The 17,689-nt window shown below is 36.5% G+C and overlaps 2 protein-coding genes across 4 annotated transcripts; both read left to right on the forward strand.

Moving 5' to 3' along the window:
* The first annotated feature begins 492 nt into the window (after positions 1 to 492).
* Positions 493 to 4,679, forward strand: LOC132179942 (GPI transamidase component family protein / Gaa1-like family protein). Of its 3 annotated transcripts, XM_088515414.1 has the most exons (7): positions 493 to 692; positions 785 to 876; positions 972 to 1,071; positions 1,693 to 2,551; positions 2,738 to 2,871; positions 3,706 to 3,744; positions 3,910 to 4,679. In XM_088515414.1, the coding sequence occupies exons 1-7, from the start codon at positions 595 to 597 to the stop codon at positions 4,580 to 4,582; spliced, it is 1,995 nt and encodes a 664-aa protein (XP_088371540.1). In that variant the 5' UTR covers positions 493 to 594; the 3' UTR covers positions 4,583 to 4,679. The 3 variants fall into 3 exon arrangements, with proteins under 3 accessions (XP_088371540.1, XP_059448745.2, XP_059448746.2); XM_059592762.2 differs by having other exon boundaries at positions 3,706 to 4,679; XM_059592763.2 differs by having other exon boundaries at positions 605 to 692; positions 805 to 876; positions 3,706 to 4,679.
* An 89-nt stretch (positions 4,680 to 4,768) lies between these two features.
* On the forward strand, positions 4,769 to 17,476 carry LOC132179943 (metacaspase-1-like). Its single transcript, XM_059592764.2, has 5 exons — positions 4,769 to 6,128; positions 7,397 to 7,727; positions 9,146 to 9,266; positions 15,861 to 16,055; positions 17,281 to 17,476. The coding sequence occupies exons 1-5, from the start codon at positions 5,687 to 5,689 to the stop codon at positions 17,338 to 17,340; spliced, it is 1,149 nt and encodes a 382-aa protein (XP_059448747.2). The 5' UTR covers positions 4,769 to 5,686; the 3' UTR covers positions 17,341 to 17,476.
* Positions 17,477 to 17,689: the final 213 nt, after the last annotated feature.

Here is a 17,689-nt window from a genome sequence, read left to right on the forward strand (position 1 = left end):
AATCCTAAAGGGAAAAGAGATTTTAGAGAGAGAAGGAAAAGATTGCATTCCGTTAATGTTCATCTACATAAACAAACATATAGCAATAAAGAAAAATAAAATTACATTCCAACAAATAAGATGATAAAGCCTTCTCATTAAGCATCAATATTAATTATTAACAAAATGTAAAATAGATGGAGTTGAAATGTAATTTACATTTATATATTAATTATGCGGGTTAAACCGTGACACATTTATAATTGCTTCTAATCAGATTGACTGGATTTGACTAAAATTTTAATATACTAAAATCTTAATTCACTAATTTTGTATTGTATTCAAGTTAAGTTTGCAGATTGCTCGAAAGATTATCATATTTAAATAAACCATAGAAATATCCTTTGAATATTTAAAGTAAGAAAAGAAAGTTAACGATAACAATGAGTCGGAACCTACTCCGGCCCATGAACAAGTTAATCGTAGGCCCATAATTAATTAATTCATTTCCGTGGTATTCAGCGTCTTTCAACACGATTCAATCCGCTGATGCTTTGACATAACAAAAGGGTTTCTAACTTCCAACTTCCATTAACACAACCTCCGAATTCAGTAATGGCGGAGGCCGAGGCCGAGGCGGAGGCCCCCAAACCGAGGCCACGGCCAATCGTGCGCCTTGGGATTTTCCTCATCGCACACAGCCTCCTCTTAAGGTAATTCTCTTAATCACTCACTAATTTGATTCATTCACTCGCTTATCATTGAGTTGAATCAATCAATCGCTTTCTCCATTCAATTGTTTCAGTGTGGTTTGCTGCACAGCAGGGATTTTGACTCTTCTGCTACTGCCAGTTCTCGCCAAGAACACCTACATTTCCGAGAATGCCCTCATGCCAGGTCCTTTTTTTTTGTTTTTTTTTTTTGTTCTTTTTGTTCTTTTTTCTTTCATTAACTAAATTTTAGCTAAGAATTTTCACTTTCATTTTCCACAGGTTCTGCGAATTCCATGCTCTCTGGTCAGGAAGTCTCGGAGGCAAATAGATTGGTGAAGGATTTAACCAGTCTGGATTTGAAACCTGTGGCCGGTGGCATGTACGTGCTTACTTCAAATTGTAGCTTAGTTATTTATTTAATGTGAATTTCAATGTTACAACCAATTTTGAAATATATTATTTAGACCCTCACGACGAAACGCCTCAAAAAGATTTTGCTGAACTGAGTAGATTAGATATTTAGATTAGTAGGATGTTCTAAGTAAGCCAAGCGGGGTCGTGATGAATTCGATTGTTGGAAAGATAAAGGCCATTTCAATCTAAATGCTTAAGCTCTAGAATCGCCAGTTCCATCTAATTAAGGATTCAACTTAGGACTTGGCACCTATAAACACCTTTTTATTTGCATATGAAACATGGGAATTTGTGTATTATTATGCTATATGGTCACCTTGCATAATCCCTTTTATATTTGTTCTATTTTGATAACTGTATGCTCTTTGCACCATAGAGCTGATTAAATTTGAAGTTTTTATTTTTTTTTATTTTTTTTTTATCAAAAGTAATTTATATATTTATAAATTTCTGCATCTTCTTTCTGTTTTCACCTACCGTTTGATATTTTATCCTCTCCATATCTCAAGTTCATAATTCTGAACCTTTCTCGTGCAACCCAATCCCTGCTGTGGGACTCATTGCTGTTCTCTGTACATAAATGCAGAGAAAGTCAAAGACTAATAGCAGAATATATGTCTGACTTGGGTGCGGAAGTTAGTTATCACAGGTTTTACCCTCAGTCGAATCAGTTCCATCCGCTGCACTTTCTTTCTTACCCTGAATCTGGGACAATTCGGGAGAACGTCAGTTGTTCATTGCATGGTCTCAACACAGTTGGAATAATAAGAGCACCACGTGGTGATGGGAAAGAAGCTATTGTCTTGGTGACGCCTTACAATTCTGTAAAGATTGGTCCGGGTGAGGCTTTATCTCTGGGCATTGCATACTCGGTGTTTTCCTTGTTGAGCCGAGTTACTTGGCTGGCCAAGGATATTATATGGCTTGCTGCGGATTCAAAATATGGAGAATATGCTGCAGTTGATGCTTGGCTAAGCGACTATCACATGCCTGTATTTAATGGGTTAGGGGCTCTAAATGCTGAAATGTGTCATGGAAGCAATATTCTTAATGAACTGAAAGACGACTCTTTCACCGAAAGAAAAATATGTGATGGTTTTAGACGTGCTGGGACTATGGCTGCAGCCCTTGTCATTAAGGTTGCAGATAGAAGTGAACAATTTGAGAACAGTCTTAGCATCTATGCTGAGGCATCCAATGGGCAGATGCCGAATCTAGACCTTATCAATATTGTAAACTTTTTAGCTGTTCATAGGCAGGGTTTGCAGACAAAGGTGGAGAAGATGTGGTCTTTACTTAACTGCAAATGGCTGAAGATTTTGGGTGAAATACTTGAGTCACTAGGACATGTGGCTAGAAGCTTAAACCCACAGTGGAAGTTTGGTATCCCAGCAGCAGATTATGCTGAGGGCATTGCTACACTTGCAAGTTCATTGTATTACCAGGTATTTTACTCTGCTGTCTGTTCCTTTATTCTATGTATTTTCTCCTTTTTTGGGGGAAATGGTGGAATCTATTGCTATTTATTGTTTCAAATTGAATGGTAAGAAATATTAAAGTGTTTATGTCTTCTCACTTATCTTTGATCCCCATGGTCATTTTTCATACTTACACATTTTCCATCCCATTAGGCTTTAGGTGTTCCCACAGGTCCCCATGGTGCTTTCCGTGATTACCAGGTAGATGCAATTACTCTGGAAATTTCTTCTGGGGTATTTTCGAATGACAAGGTTAAGCAAAATGACTTCCTTCTGCGAGGTGGCCGGTCAGTCCTCATTTACATCTTTCTGGAGTAACATTTATAACTTGTCTTTCCAATTTACTCGACATGTAGGCAAGGGACTTGGATGAGTAGCTTGCCATTATTAGGACTATGTTTTGGATACCAAAACTCTAGTCTGCTGGGAGAAGACTTTGTTGTCTTGAGTTGAATACTTCTCAAATTACCATTTTTTTTTTCCTTTTTGTTCTTTGCGGGTAGGTATCATATATCAATACTTGGAAAAGATTCCATTAATAGGTGTTGTACCTATTGGATTGTCTGTGTATTGCCGTGGCCCTCTCCTACATGCTTGTGGTATCTTTATTACTATTTTTGCTTACTTTGTTAGAATTTATCTGGAAACATTGCATATTTAACTGGAAAAGAATGGTTTTGTACTGAACTGCGGTAAAGTACCCTAACCTCATAATAAAATTATAGAAAATGTTGATGAGGTTCAGCCTCGCTTGTTGCTCATGGTGTTCGGTCCATTTGGGGGTGGAAATTCATGTCATACTCAAATTCAAACTTGTATTTAATTGTTGGGGGCAAGAAAATACTTTTTGCAAGCACGTAAACGATGGAAAGTTCTCTCCAAGCATGTATTAGTTCTTGCTTAATGTTTAAACCTTTCATTGTTCTTGTTTCTAGAATATCCTCTAGTTTTAAAATTGCTAGTAATGCGTAAGTAGTATTATTTGGTGAAATCTCTCTTTAATTACTCATTGTTTAGTCAATAATTGGTGGTTTATTGTACCCATGATCGTACATTAAAATTCAAAAGTTTCACTATTGTTGTGTCATTTTGGCTGAAGGTTTTCTTGTTGGTTGATGCAGGTTAATTGAAGGAGTTATACGTTCAGTAAACAACCTCCTTGAGAAGTTTCACCAGTCATTCTTTCTATACCTTTTAACATCACCTAGTAAGTTTGTGTCAGTTGGAGTCTACATGATCGCATTTGCACTCCTTGTTGCACCACTCCCAATGGTTGCAGCTTCTCTCTATATTGATGCTCATAAATTGGATCCTAGTTATGAAAATGACAAATCCACTCCTCCAGCCAGTGCTGCTGAGAAATTTGGCATCACTTTCAGATCATGCAAATGGCTGAATGCAGCAAAAAAAGTTTTTGTAGTTCACTTGTGGGGTGCTGTTGTTTCATTACTCCCATATTTTGTCTGCCAAATACCCAGTTGCACTCCAACAATCAGCTTTGTAGTCTGGGTTTCGCTCTCCATCCTCAGCCTCCTAATCTTGTACTTGATTTTGGGTTTTCCATTTTCCTATGTCAATGCATCATCTCAATCTCAAAACAGAGATTGGGCTCTCTTGAAATCAGTGACTATCTCAGCTGCCTTTATTGGTTTATGCCTCATGTCAGTCATTAACTTTTCGACAGCTGAAATTGGGGCTTTACTATTAGTCCCAATGTGTTTGATGGCTCAACCTTTGAAGCTTGATGTGAAAGCTAGAAGATTGAGGAATTTTTCAAGGGTGGCTTGTAATCTGGCTTTGGGGTTTATTGGGTTTCCACCAGCTGCTTTTTTTGTGTTGAAAGGAGTATTTGAAGGTTTTGGTGGTATTAGTGTTGGTTACTTCTGGAATTGGTTGGAGACCATTTGGGCATGGAACAGTGCAACTTACCTCTATATAGGTATGGTTCATCTGCCATGCTGGGTATTGTGCATTCATGTTTTATTTCATCCTTGTTGACATGTTTTTGTGAATTTTAGCCTATGTATCATTGATCAATTTGACACACAAATCAGAAGATTAAATGAATTTTAATCTCAATGGTTATGCCTTCTTACCTAAATTGTTTTCTGTTGATGGTGGGCTGGTTCTAGAGAACTAGGTCCTAGAGTTCGAATTTGTTTGATAAACTGTTTCCTTCTCTTTTTTATTTCTCTTCTCAAAATAAAAACATCATGCCATGTTCTTCAACCACCTCATATGACATGACACCGTATACACCACGGATCCTATACCTTTTGACAAGCAAAATGCCCCAACATAACATAACATCTCGGAGTTCAAATAAAATGTCAATGGATTGGTCCTTCTTAAAGTGCACAAAGATAAAGAATTCCGGTACACTCGGTTCTCTTTATTCCCCTCTAGGTCCACCTCATATTCATCGTCATAGTCTACATCATCCTCGTTCAGGTAATGCAGCTCTTTGTTGATGTTGGGTGTAGCCATCATTGTCATCTGCATCAGTTGGCCTCATAGCATGTATAACAGAAGCAAGGGTATGTTTCATTGCACTCATTTCATAGAAATGTTTCAGATTTAAGTGAGCTTCCCCTTGTTAAAAGGGAATGGAGACTATTAACTTCAAGGATACATTACAGTAATATTCACACTTCCATTTGTTGCAAGTCCTTGAAAGCTGAGACATGTTGGACCCTCAACGATTTCAATGGAAGATGCTAAAGATTAAAGCCAATGGTTCCCTTCAGACAGTTTCTGATAACTTGACCCATGTAGACAGAATCCAATCCTATTTCTCCACCTTTCCAAAACATCTTAGATAACTTGAGAATTGGCCCGAGCTACCCCAAACCCTATTCGATTCGATTTGTGCACCTCTCAAATCGAATCTGAGTCCATATTCTTCAAAATCAAATAGGTCGGTTTGATGCCTTCATGGTCTCTGTTCAAAACCCCAGCTGTTCTTTATACAAACTTTATCCATTAAAGGAAAGATGGAATCTGATTCTCCACCATCGCCGCAAGTGACACAATTTTTCCAAGATCCTACAAAAACGATGCCACCCTCCAAAACCACTGCTTTTGCATACAGAAATTAAAGCAATGGCAGGCAGAAGAGAAAGGTGCAGTTGGTGTGGGTTGCAGCTACTGGTGCCGCCGGAGGCTCAAACCATTCAGTGTGCTGCATGCCAAGCCGTCACCCCAGTTCGACCAAATGACCCTTGGGTTCAAGTCCACGACTCAATTTACAATGCAGCAAATCGGTTTAAAAGCCTTGTGAACTCGGCGGTGGCCACTGCTTCTCTCAACAGCTATCCGGCATCGAACACGCCAGTTAATGGTTACTACTATCCTCGGCCACCGGGACCAACGCTGCCATTGATTCCGCCTAACTCCCATGGGAGGAAGCGAGCGCTTCTATGTGGAGTGAGCTATTATGGACGTGGGAACAAGCTCAAAGGAAGTGTGAATGATGTTAGGTGCATGAGATACTTTCTGGTGGAAAAGTTGGGTTTCCCCAATGATTCCATACTCATCCTAACTGGTATTTGTTAATTTGTCAACTCTTATTTTAAAATTTTAAGTAGATTATATTCTAATACTCATTCTCACATGTTTAGATTTTTCAATACACGTCGCAATCTTTCTAAATACTAAGAGCATGTTTGAAAGTACATTTTAGTCATTTTCAGTAAATAAAATGTCAAAGAAATATTTTTGATTTTTGATTTTTAAAATAGACAGACTTTTTGTTTGACACAACTTAAGTACTAAAAATGTATTTTTAGTAAAAAAAAATTACATTTTTAAGCTCCTTAATGCAATCCCTAATAAGATTTAAGTAATTCATATGTCCCCTTCAAACATTCAATATTAGGAGCAATGTCCCAACCCCCAAATTATTTTTTGGTTTCCAATGTCCCCTTCGTAAAAAGCTTAGAAACAACTAGAAAAAAGACAAAAAATTGGGAAAAGTACACTTTATTCCCATAAAAGTTTTACCCAATTTACAATTTAGCTTTAAATGTTTAAAAATTAACAATGTATTCTAACAAAGCATAAAAAATTTGCAATTTAGCCACTCTATTAGTCATTTTCATCTAACTTGATAGAAAATGGCTCAAGTGCGTAGCAAGTGCGCTTTTTGGTCCACACTTCTCAAAATTGCCCCAGATTTTTTTGGAAGAGTTCCAAAAATGCCCCCAATTAAAGGAAAAAAAAAAAAAAAAAATTGGGGCCACCCCCTTTGGCCATTTGGGGGTGGCCAACTACACCCATTTGGCTACATTATGAGTCGTTCCGAACCCTTCATGGGTGGTCCAACCAAATGAGGGTGGCCTGGCCTGGCCCATGGCCGAATGAGGTGGCCAGCCACCGACAACTTTTTAAAAAATATATGTATAGGGACAATTATATCTTTTCTATAATTTATATAAGAGAAAATGGAAATTATTAATGGATGGGTCTCATTGAGAATTTTTGATATTTTGTTGGGATACATATTGCCAATTTTTAAACATTGATGGCAAAGTTACAAATCGGGTGAAATTTCAAAAGTGTACTTAAAAAAAAAAAAAAAAAAAAAAAACACAAGTGTAAAAATTTCAATTAAATAAATATAAAATAAAGACAAAAGTTCATGAATACCTTTTATTTTTATTTTTGTAAGTAGGGGGTACATTGCAATTGTAATGTAGTCTAGAAATAACATTTCTACAATTGAAATTTTAATCCATTGACAAATTAACAAAAACTTCTGAACTTATTATTTAATTAATTTCGTTGATGCTAAATTTTGGAGGCAACATACAGAGGAGGAGACAGATTCATTTAGGATTCCGACGAAACATAACATCCGAATGGCCATGAGATGGCTAGTCCAGGGGGTTCAGTCAGGTGACTCGTTGGTCTTCCACTTCTCCGGCCATGGCTCAAGGCAGCGCGACCACAACATGGATGAGATTGACGGCTACGACGAAACACTGTGCCCTGTTGATTACGCGACGGAGGGGATGATAGTTGATGATGAAATTAATGCCACCATTGTTCGCCCACTACCCCATGGTGCCAAGCTTCATGCCATCGTGGATGCCTGCTACAGTGGAACCGTGCTTGATCTGCCATTTGTGTGCAGGATGAACAGGTGTGATGCTTTATGGTGACAAATTTTTTTTTTTTTTTTTTTTTGAGAAATTTTACTTACATAGTTCGATGTGTTACGGGTTTTGCAATATTGACTTAGAATTATCAAAATTATAAAGTGGGTATTCCAATTTTCAGCTCATTTTAATTATACACATTCGTTAAGATTTTTCGAGAAGGCCAAAATAATCAAAATTACTCGTGTTTCTAAATTTTTTTCTTTTAAAAAAAAAAAAAATACTAAACATTGCTGACCCACGAGCTAACTGTGGATTTTGATTTCTTAGAATTTTTTTAATTAAGGGTGAATTTGTATTTTCATAAATTTTATAAGGGGTGGATTTTGATTTCTTAGAACTTTTTTAATTAAGGGTAAATTTGTATTTTCATAAATTTTATAAGGGTATAAGATACATTTTCCGATTTGATGTTGATTTAAAACAAAACCCTAATGGTAGAGACGAATTAAAAGTGGCTGAAAAATGAAATATTTAGGAATAACTTTACTTTAGAACCCTGAACTAGCACGCGATTTGACATATCCCCGAACTTTGAAACTTTTTTAATTTGGACCTCTGAACTTTCAATTGCAGTCAATTGAACCACTCCATTAGATTTTAAACGTTAAAAGTAAGACAATGACGTTTATACTCTTGACTTTTTTATAAAATTCTAAATTTACCCTTAATTTCAAATTAAAAATTAAAATATATATATATATATATATATATATATATAAAATCACAATGTGACCCACAGTTGGGCCACCTTGTGACCCATTTTTTTTATTTTTTTTTTAATAAAAAGAAAATTAAAGGGTAATTTTGTCTTCTTAGAGGTTTTAACGGCAAAAATTGACAGAAGTGGTAAATTGGCTGCAATTGAAAGTTCAGGGGTCCAAATTAAGAGGTTTCAAAGTTTGGGGGTATATCAAATCGAGTCCTAGTTGAGAGGTATAAAGTGAAATTACCCCAAATATTTACATTGCAACTTTTGATAATTCGAGGTTAACATTGCAAAACGCATGACACATCACAGTGAGTAAATATTGAAGTTTCCTTTATTTTTATTTTTATTTTTTATTTTATTATTATTATTTTTCTTTTATGTGAACTTCCACTTAAACCAATTATATGATTAGGATTGTGATTTCAAAAAGTATGATTTAAAAATAACGATTTGAAAAAGTGATTTTTAAAAACGTAGTTTGGCGTTTAAAATCTCAATTTTGACTTTAAATCACAGTTTAACCATAAAATCATGCGTTTTTTTAAAAAGTAGATTCTAATCGCAAATTTTGAAATATGCAGTTTCAAAATATACATTTCTGCAATTTGATTTAAAATCACATTCTTAATCTGCAAAATCACAATACCAAACACACTCTAAAATTAGAAGTCCATCCTTGTGATGGAGTAGGGAAGGATACTACACATGGGAAGATCAAAGATGTATGTCAGGTGTTTATAAAGGAACAAGAGGTGGACTAGCAATCTCTTTCAGTGCCTGTGATGATCACCAGACGTCTGCGGACACAACGGTGAGTAATTACTACTTGAACATTATTTTTTGCATATATATATAATCTGAATGTCTAGAATCAGAAAGGAGCCTACGAATCAAGAGGGAAGTGTAGTTTTTAGGCCAGAAAATGCTCATATTCTGCATCGTTTTAATTGCTATATATTAGGGGATTGTGATTGCATTCCTCGTGAAAGGAATTTTTCAAAAATCGTTTGAATTGTATGGCCGGCAAGCATCTAGCTATACCAAACTTTTTGAAATTGCTCAACTTCTTGTGCTGTTACTTTCCCGTTAATGATTACCTTTTGTGTTCAATTCTTTAGTCATTTAGGCTTATCACACACGATACAGAAACTCGGGTGAAACAAAAGAGCACGCGGTGTGCGCGCCGCGTGCTGTGTATCATGGCTATTCATGCACGCCAATGTATTGTGTATCATCACTCCAAAGCTTCGTATTGGATGAAACCAAAGCTTGAATGAAAAATATATTAAAATTAAATATTGAATTAATATATAATAGCTTTTATATGTTAAATCACACAATTTGTTAACTACTAATTGTTTTTCTTAGTTAGTGTTTTTTTTTTCTTAATTTTTTAACTTTGGTTATTTCTTATGAACTAAAAACTACTCTAAATTATAATTATCAAATAACAATTAGAAAACATTATAGTCTACACTAAAATAACTATAATTTCTTATAGTCTTGTAAACACATTTAATTACAGAAAAATAATTTACAAAATTAACTATAAATGAAATTAATTTTCAAACATAGAAATATAATTATAACAGTATCAATATTCAATAATCATAAACTAACCTCAAAAAGTGTAACCTGCGTTGTGGTTGTTAAAGTAATGATGATGCAGAAATAATAGTGGAAGCAATATAGAAAATAACACAAATAACTTTACAGGTGGTTTGGCATTAGACACCTGCGTCCACCACTCGGAATACCCCTAAGGGCTATATTGTGCTCATTAACTTGATTTGTCTACAATACAAAGGTCCATATTTATATGGTAATGTTTAAATACAAGTATAGTAATCAAATCCCCTTGATTTGATTTGTAACGCCCCCAAAATTAGTCTTGGCTAACCTGGCAGGGTTACTAGCAATTATCCATGTTAAACCAACTTGTGGCTAAATGGAAAATCGCTCATCTAAGCATTTTCAGAGTTAATGCATAGGAAGGTGAAATAAATCTGAAAAAATATTAAATCATCAAATGGACAAGCATGTTCCTCGAAATTAAAGATATGGAGCAACTAGTAATAATTTAAAACAAACTTGATAACAGCATGAAGATTCTAAGCCAAGTCCGTAGTGGCAATTGTGCCACTTCTGGGTTCTAGTGTCAAACTTCCTAAAAGGATAATAACAGCATAAGTCTAACGACTTAGTAAGTAAACCTCACAATTAGATATGACATGAGCCCATTTAAGCAGAAATAGACGTGCTGTTTTAGTAACCATTTAAAAAGAGGTGTTGTCTCCGTTAATATACCATAAAAGGACTATTTGGTTAATAAAAAAGTGTACTCCCAGCGGCAATCGCCTAAATATTTTAATGCAAAAAAAAAACTAGTGCTTTATATGTCATAACTCTTATGTATGGTTTATCCAAAATATTACTCCTTTTCAGTAGGGTAGGCACTGTCCCGAGGGACCTATAATACAATGCCGGTATCCCAGCCATTGTACACTACCATTCATAACACTAGTAGCACGATCGAGTCCGACCTCGGGTAGCCCACACCACTAATGATATACGTCCTGTAGTGATCGGCCATTAGGGAATGGCTGCGCCGGTCACAAAACCATTGGATCCAAAGCCCATATAACAACGCATGCATTTGACCATAAAATGAAGTCTATATAGTAAGCTCATGGCCATTATACCGCACGTACTTGTGTACCATGTCATACAATGCATCTTAACATCCAGTTAATAAAGCAGTTACCAAGTAGTTACAAAATGTAGATATGCTCATATCATACCCGTGGTCAGTCAATTGACATATCCCACGTTTTTGAGGAAAGAGTTCGTAAGTGTTTACTTACCTCATACGCTTGCTTGAATCCTCCGACATTGCTAAATCCTGCTATAACGAAATACAGCACATCGTTATGCGCAGTACTAGAGGATCTCTACGAGTATGGTACTAAGCCTTATCTAACAAAAAGGGTTGTTGGACTTTAAAATACACGAGAGTGAGGCTTAAGGGCAGATGCCTGGTTTCCTGGCCATACGTACGGGCTCGAGGGCGTACGTCCAGTCAGTGAGTTAGGCAATTCGGCAAAAAGCTCCAAACTGTGTTTTAAGGTTTCTATAAAGTCTATAAGCTACTATAACTTCTTCTAAGCTACTAAATAAACACATGCATTATAAAGAAAAAACATCAACATGCAATACAAGGAATCAAAAAGCTTTTAAAACTATTTTGGAAACATTTCTTAATTTGTAAGGAAATGAGTAAAAGCTTGACATAACGTCTTTTGAAAATTCATAATATCAGGAAATGCAATAAAAACAATATTGAGAGTATAAAAACGGGCATGGGTTTACCTCGAGAGGTGGCAAGAACACCAAACTTTCTTCCTTCTCTCTCTTAAATTGAAAATTGACAAATCACTCACATAGAGGTTTCTCAGAGAGTTTGGGGCGTAAGAATGGATTCAAGGGGTGGTGGTGGTTGGTATTTATAGGCAGAAAAGCTGAGGGTGCTACCAACTATTCTGAAAAGTAGCAGACGTCCGATTCTATTGGGGCAGACGTCTGGTTCTATTGGGGAGTACGTTCGGTACTGTTTATTCAACGGTCCAAAGGGTGCATCGTATGTAAAGTCATTAACCAGTGGTCAACTCAAAAGTAGTGTACTTCCGGTGGTCCCTTGGCATACGTTCGGTAGTAGAGACAAGAGCGTATATGATGTACTACTAGGTGTACGTATAGTCAGAAATGGGTGGGCTTGGTTTTTGCCTCAAAACTTCCAGGAATCTTGGTTATGTGTATGGGCTTAGGTCTATTTGTTATTAAACCTTGTTCTATATGTAATCTTTTCATCGCTCTTTGTGGAAAACCTTTTAGTAAAGACGATTGTTTTATCAGGGTATTACATGATTACAATCCCAATATTTGATTACAATCGGCCCATAAATAGAGAATATTTGATATCAATGTAAGTATAGAATATATGGAAAATATATAATATTTTCTGTATATTCTAACATCTCCCTCCAACTCAAGGTGGAATATTTTTGGAACCTTGAATTTGAAATAAAAAACAATGATGACAGTAGTGGCGGAGGTCAGGAATGGGCTGTAGATGGTGGTGACTGACGAAGGTGACCAGCGACAGCGATAGGTGGCGGTTGGTGAGATTTAAAAGGGTTGACAACGGACCAAACGCCAAAAGGGGCCCACAACGGGCCAGGGCTAACAATGAGCCAAAACTTCAAAAAGGGCAGACGATGGGCCAAAATAAAAAAGGAGCCGACAACGGGCCACGGCTAACAATGAGCCAAACTTCAAAAGGGCCGACTATGGGCTGAAACACCGACAACGGGCAAAAAAAAAAAAGAACCCACTTGAGTGGTTATCAAGTTGGCGCACCGAACCTGGCTCATGCATGGCGTGCGTGATGTGCTTTTTCTTATTTTATTTATTTATTTTTTTTCATAGATTTGAATCTGGTATAGGCAGCTCTACTATAGGCCTAGCTTTGCTGATTTGGCTTCTAATCTGTTGTGGGCAAGTGTATGGGAGGGCAAGTGCACTTGCGCAGGTAGTAATCTTGTGTTATGCGCGTAGGGTAAGAACTATGGACTCCAGGGCTTCAATCTAGTGTGGCATACTTGCAGGTGAAAGTGCAAGCTGGGATCCAGTGTGGCATGCAAGAAGTTGCATGAAAGAGCAGTAGAGGGCTTGGCATGTATAGTGCACGTGCGGCAGATGCGGCTGCGCTGGGAGTGTAGGAATCACGCGCCAATGGCTGAGAGGCTAGTGAGGACCCGAACAGTAGTGTTCGTGGCAGATTTGGAGTCGCTGGAGGAAGAGCTGTCGAACAGAGGTCCGGCTGATGAGATTTGACGACGGTGGTAGCCTGTGGCGGAAGCGGCAATGGCAAAACGACAATGACTTTGGGCGGCGCGTGGAGGCGCGTCAAGGACGCTATGGCAGCGTTTTGGGCGAATATAAGACAAATAGCGGCAGATCTATGGAGTGGTTCGGCAACCATGCTGATCGGAAGAAGGCGGCGGCGCGTGGCAAAATGCCAGTGACCTTTGAGCGGCTCGTGGAGGCGCGTGCGGCTGCCGATGGTAATGGGTCTTCCACAAATTAGTAGATCTGTACCTCGCAAGCTTGATTGAGATTTTTATTTTATTTTTATTTTTTTGCTGCGATGAAGGCACAGAAGAGACTGGCAACTTAGATGGAGAGCATGACGACGCTTGGACGATCAGAATAAAAAGATCACTAGAAGACGTCAATGACGTAAAAAGCCATAAGAAGTGGCTCTGATGCCATGTTAAATCACCAGTTAGCCCAAAAGTTTAAACGTATAGGAATAGGTAAATTTAATTTTTAACACTACCCTTCACGTGTGGGCTCAATTATCTTTTAATAGGTGAGACCCAACACGTGGAATATTTAATTTAAATAGAAGTGATTCGACGGAGTCAAGGTTTGATTCTAGGACCTTTGACTTTGATACCATGTTGAAATAATGATATTGATGTGAAAATAATAGCGAAAGCAATATAGAAAATAACACAAATAACTTTACGGGTGGTTCGGTGTTAGACACCTGCGTCCACCACTCGGAATATATAATTGTGGTTTTGCATCTATTCTATGTTCAAAATTTTGTTGCAATGATGAATAGTTTGAATGGTTTTGTCTTCTATGAGTTGTTGTTATGTGTATAGGGGCCATAGCGCCACATGAATATAAATTAGGGAATTTAGATATAAACTCCTTAGGTCAACGCGCTTTCATTAAAAACAATATAGGTATTTTTTTTTCGAAAATTTAGTTCCTAGGTCAATCGAAACTACAAGAGAAACTCCCTACCGTCAAAAATATTTAACACCCGTTAGGGCCACTCAAAACTCCTCGTTTTACCTGATTAAAATATTAATTTTGTATTAAATTAATTTTAAAAGTTAAATCTAAAAAAAAAAAAAAAAAAAAAAAAAAAAAAAATTTGAAGGGTGGTCGTAAGCCACCCTAGGGGTGGTTTGCCCACCCCTAGGGTGGCTTGCGGCCACCCCCAGGTGGTTTGGGGTAGCCCGCAAGCCACCTCATGAATGGAGGGGTGGCTTGCGGGCCACCCTAAACCCCCAAGGGGGTGGCCGCGAGCCACCCCAAACCCCCAATGGGGTGCCGCGAGCCACCCCATGGATGGTTAGGGGTTGCCGCGAGCCACCCCAAACCACCCAAGGGGTGGCCACAAGGTTTGGGGTGGCCTGCAGGCTACCCTAAGCCACACCTGGGGTGGCTCGAGCCACCCCTTGGGTGGTTTGGCGGGCCACCCCATGGGTGGAAAGGGGTGTCCGCGAGCCACCACAAACCACCCAAGGGGTGGCTCGAGCCACCCCCGGGGTGGCTTATAGCCACCCTTTAATTTCTTTTTTTAGATTTAACTTTTAAAATTAATTTAATAAATAATTAATATTTTAATCAGGTAAAACAGGGAGTTTTGAGTGGCCCTAATGGGTGTTAAAAATTTTCGACGGTAGAGAGTTTCTTGTAGTTTCGATTGACACAGTGACTAAATTTCCGAAAAAAAATACCTAGGGAGTTTTGAATGAAAGCGCGTTGAGCTAAGGAGTTTATATCTAAATTCCCTATAAATTATGTAGCCCATGTAAAAAAAAAAAAAAAAAAAAAATCATACAAATGGAGGTAAGCCTTGGCCTATGCCGGCCCCCCATTAGTTTTGTCTACGACGGAAAGCCTATGCATGTTTATTAATTGTAATAAGATTAGAGTTTGTGTAATTGTATATACATCTTGCTCGGAATTGCATATACCTTCAATATTTCTCCCAGTAGTTTCAACAAATTAATTGTGAAACAGTCCTAGGTATTACTATAAATCAGACTTAGGTGATGTATCATTCAAAACCCTAAGAGAATTGGCAATTCAAGGTCACATTATGATTGAGAAACTTGCTCAATTTACTAACATCAGCTACTGCATGCCTGTTTTTAGTGGGTTTTAATCTCTAGGTATTTCTGCATTGAATGGTATGTTGTGTGACTGCTCTATATCTCATAGTGATTTTCCGTGATCGGTGAGCGTTTTTAACTCTGTATCCCTTGCCTCAATTTCTTTCAAGTGGTGAGTGTATTTTTTATTTTTTATTTTTTCCTTTGGGAGTGGTTATATCACATAATTTCAAGTAGTGAGTTGTGATCCTAGTGTTATTTTGATCGGTTTTTGTTCGTGTATTCTTTTTCAGCAATAATTTACAGCTTTTATTATTATTGAACGGTATGATTCACTGACATATTGAAAGCAAACATACAACCTATCGAAAGATATACACTTTTATTCCTAAAATCACTTTTGTTTGGTATCCAACTTCTATGTGCAGGCTTTTACAGGTAAAGACTCAACAGGTGCCTTGACTTATAGCTTCATCCAAGCAGTGCAAAATGAACCTGGATTAACATATGGTCGCTTGTTGAATAGCATGCGCCATGCAATTCGTGAGGCCAAAACTGGAATACGTCTAAATGGCCCAATTGCATCTCTTGTTAATAGATTATTATGCATGGAGTTATCACAGGTACTCTTTACTTACCATATGTATAAGGGCTTCGAAGAGTTTTTATTCTATATGTATATTGATGACAAGGGATAAATGCATGCTAAGCTCTTTTCTTTCGAGGTAAAACATATATATATATATATATATATATATATATATATATATGTAAAACGTTTTTAACTGAAAATATTTTTCAAAAAAATCTTTTCAGTATTTTTCAAAAAAATCTTTAGCTCTTACCCAGAAAAAGTTTTCCTAAAAATATTTCACTATTTGGTTTGCATTGTAAGCATTTTTCAAATTTCATGAGGACTGCGTCGGTGGGGGTGGCGCCAATAAGGCCAGGTTGGTGCTTTACATAGCCACCCTTTTTATATTTAGATTCCTAAATATAATGGCATTACACTATCCTTTTGTTGTTATTTTAGTTTCTACACTAATTAATTCTTAACCGAATGCTAGCCTGGAATTAGTACAGTACTGCCCAAATTTCTTAGTAAGAGTAATGCTAGAAATTACATTTTTATCTTACAATTATTTTATAGTACTGTTGACGTTGTAATCCCAACCTTTGGATTATTTATTTATTTTAAAAAAATAAAAATAAATTCAAGGGTTAGTTAAAATTACTAGATAAACGTTGTGATATAGTTGTGAAATAAAAATGTAATTTCTAAAATTACTATTTTAGTAAACAACTAATTAAAGCCCTCTAAAAGCCAATGTGGTTATTAGGAAATAATATCGTTGTCAGAAAAATACCAATAAAATATGTTTATTTTTCTTCGGTCCTTGTACAAATAGTTCAACGTTGTTCCTTTTAAGTTGTGTATTCCTTCCGCCCTATACAAATAGTTCCCCCTTTTTTTTTTGGATGTTCTATAATAATTGTCTAGACTCAAGAGTCAAAACATCTGTTGTTTACTTTGCTAGAAAAGAATTTTGTTTTTGTATTAGTTAGAAGTGATACATACAATATAGTTTTCTAAGGACAAAATTGAATAATTAGTGAAACAAATAGAAAAAGACATTTATTACTATTTTTTTCTATAATTTATAGTTTTAGTAAGTGAATGGAGTATTAAAAAAAGATAAAATTAGACTATATATGAGAATTTTGATTTGAAGATCTAATTTCAGAATAGATTTCCCACAAATAAGTTTGTACGTACAAAATAATTTTCTCCTCTCTCTCTCTCTCATGGTTCAAAAAGTGATATTATATTTACTTCTTGATTTGCAGGAACCTCAGTTGTCATCATCAGAGAAGTTTGACATTTATAACAAACAATTTGTACTTTAATATTTTGTAATAATGTCCGCAAACTCATAGTCAAAACGTACGTATTATCCATAGCTTTTTTTTAGACTGATAGGCTATCTTTGTCATTGGCATTGGCCTCAAAGAAGGTAGTCTCTTGTGACCTTAGCAGGTTTGATTAATAAAAAAAGAAAACATTAGTATAGAAGGGTGTAAAAAATTTATTTTGTAGTAATCTTATTATTTGAATGATAATAAAAAATAATTGATATGATGTAAAAAGTATAAGGCCCTTCTTTATTTTTTTAATTTTTTTTTAAAGTATAAAAGCTTTACTTATACTTCGTTTCTGCTTTATGATTTTATTTTTTTATTTTTTTAATTAGGAACT

The sequence above is a fragment of the Corylus avellana genome, chromosome 4 (genome assembly GCF_965113065.1).
Source record: "Corylus avellana chromosome 4, dhCorAvel1.hap1.2, whole genome shotgun sequence".
NCBI lineage: Eukaryota > Viridiplantae > Streptophyta > Magnoliopsida > Fagales > Betulaceae > Corylus > Corylus avellana.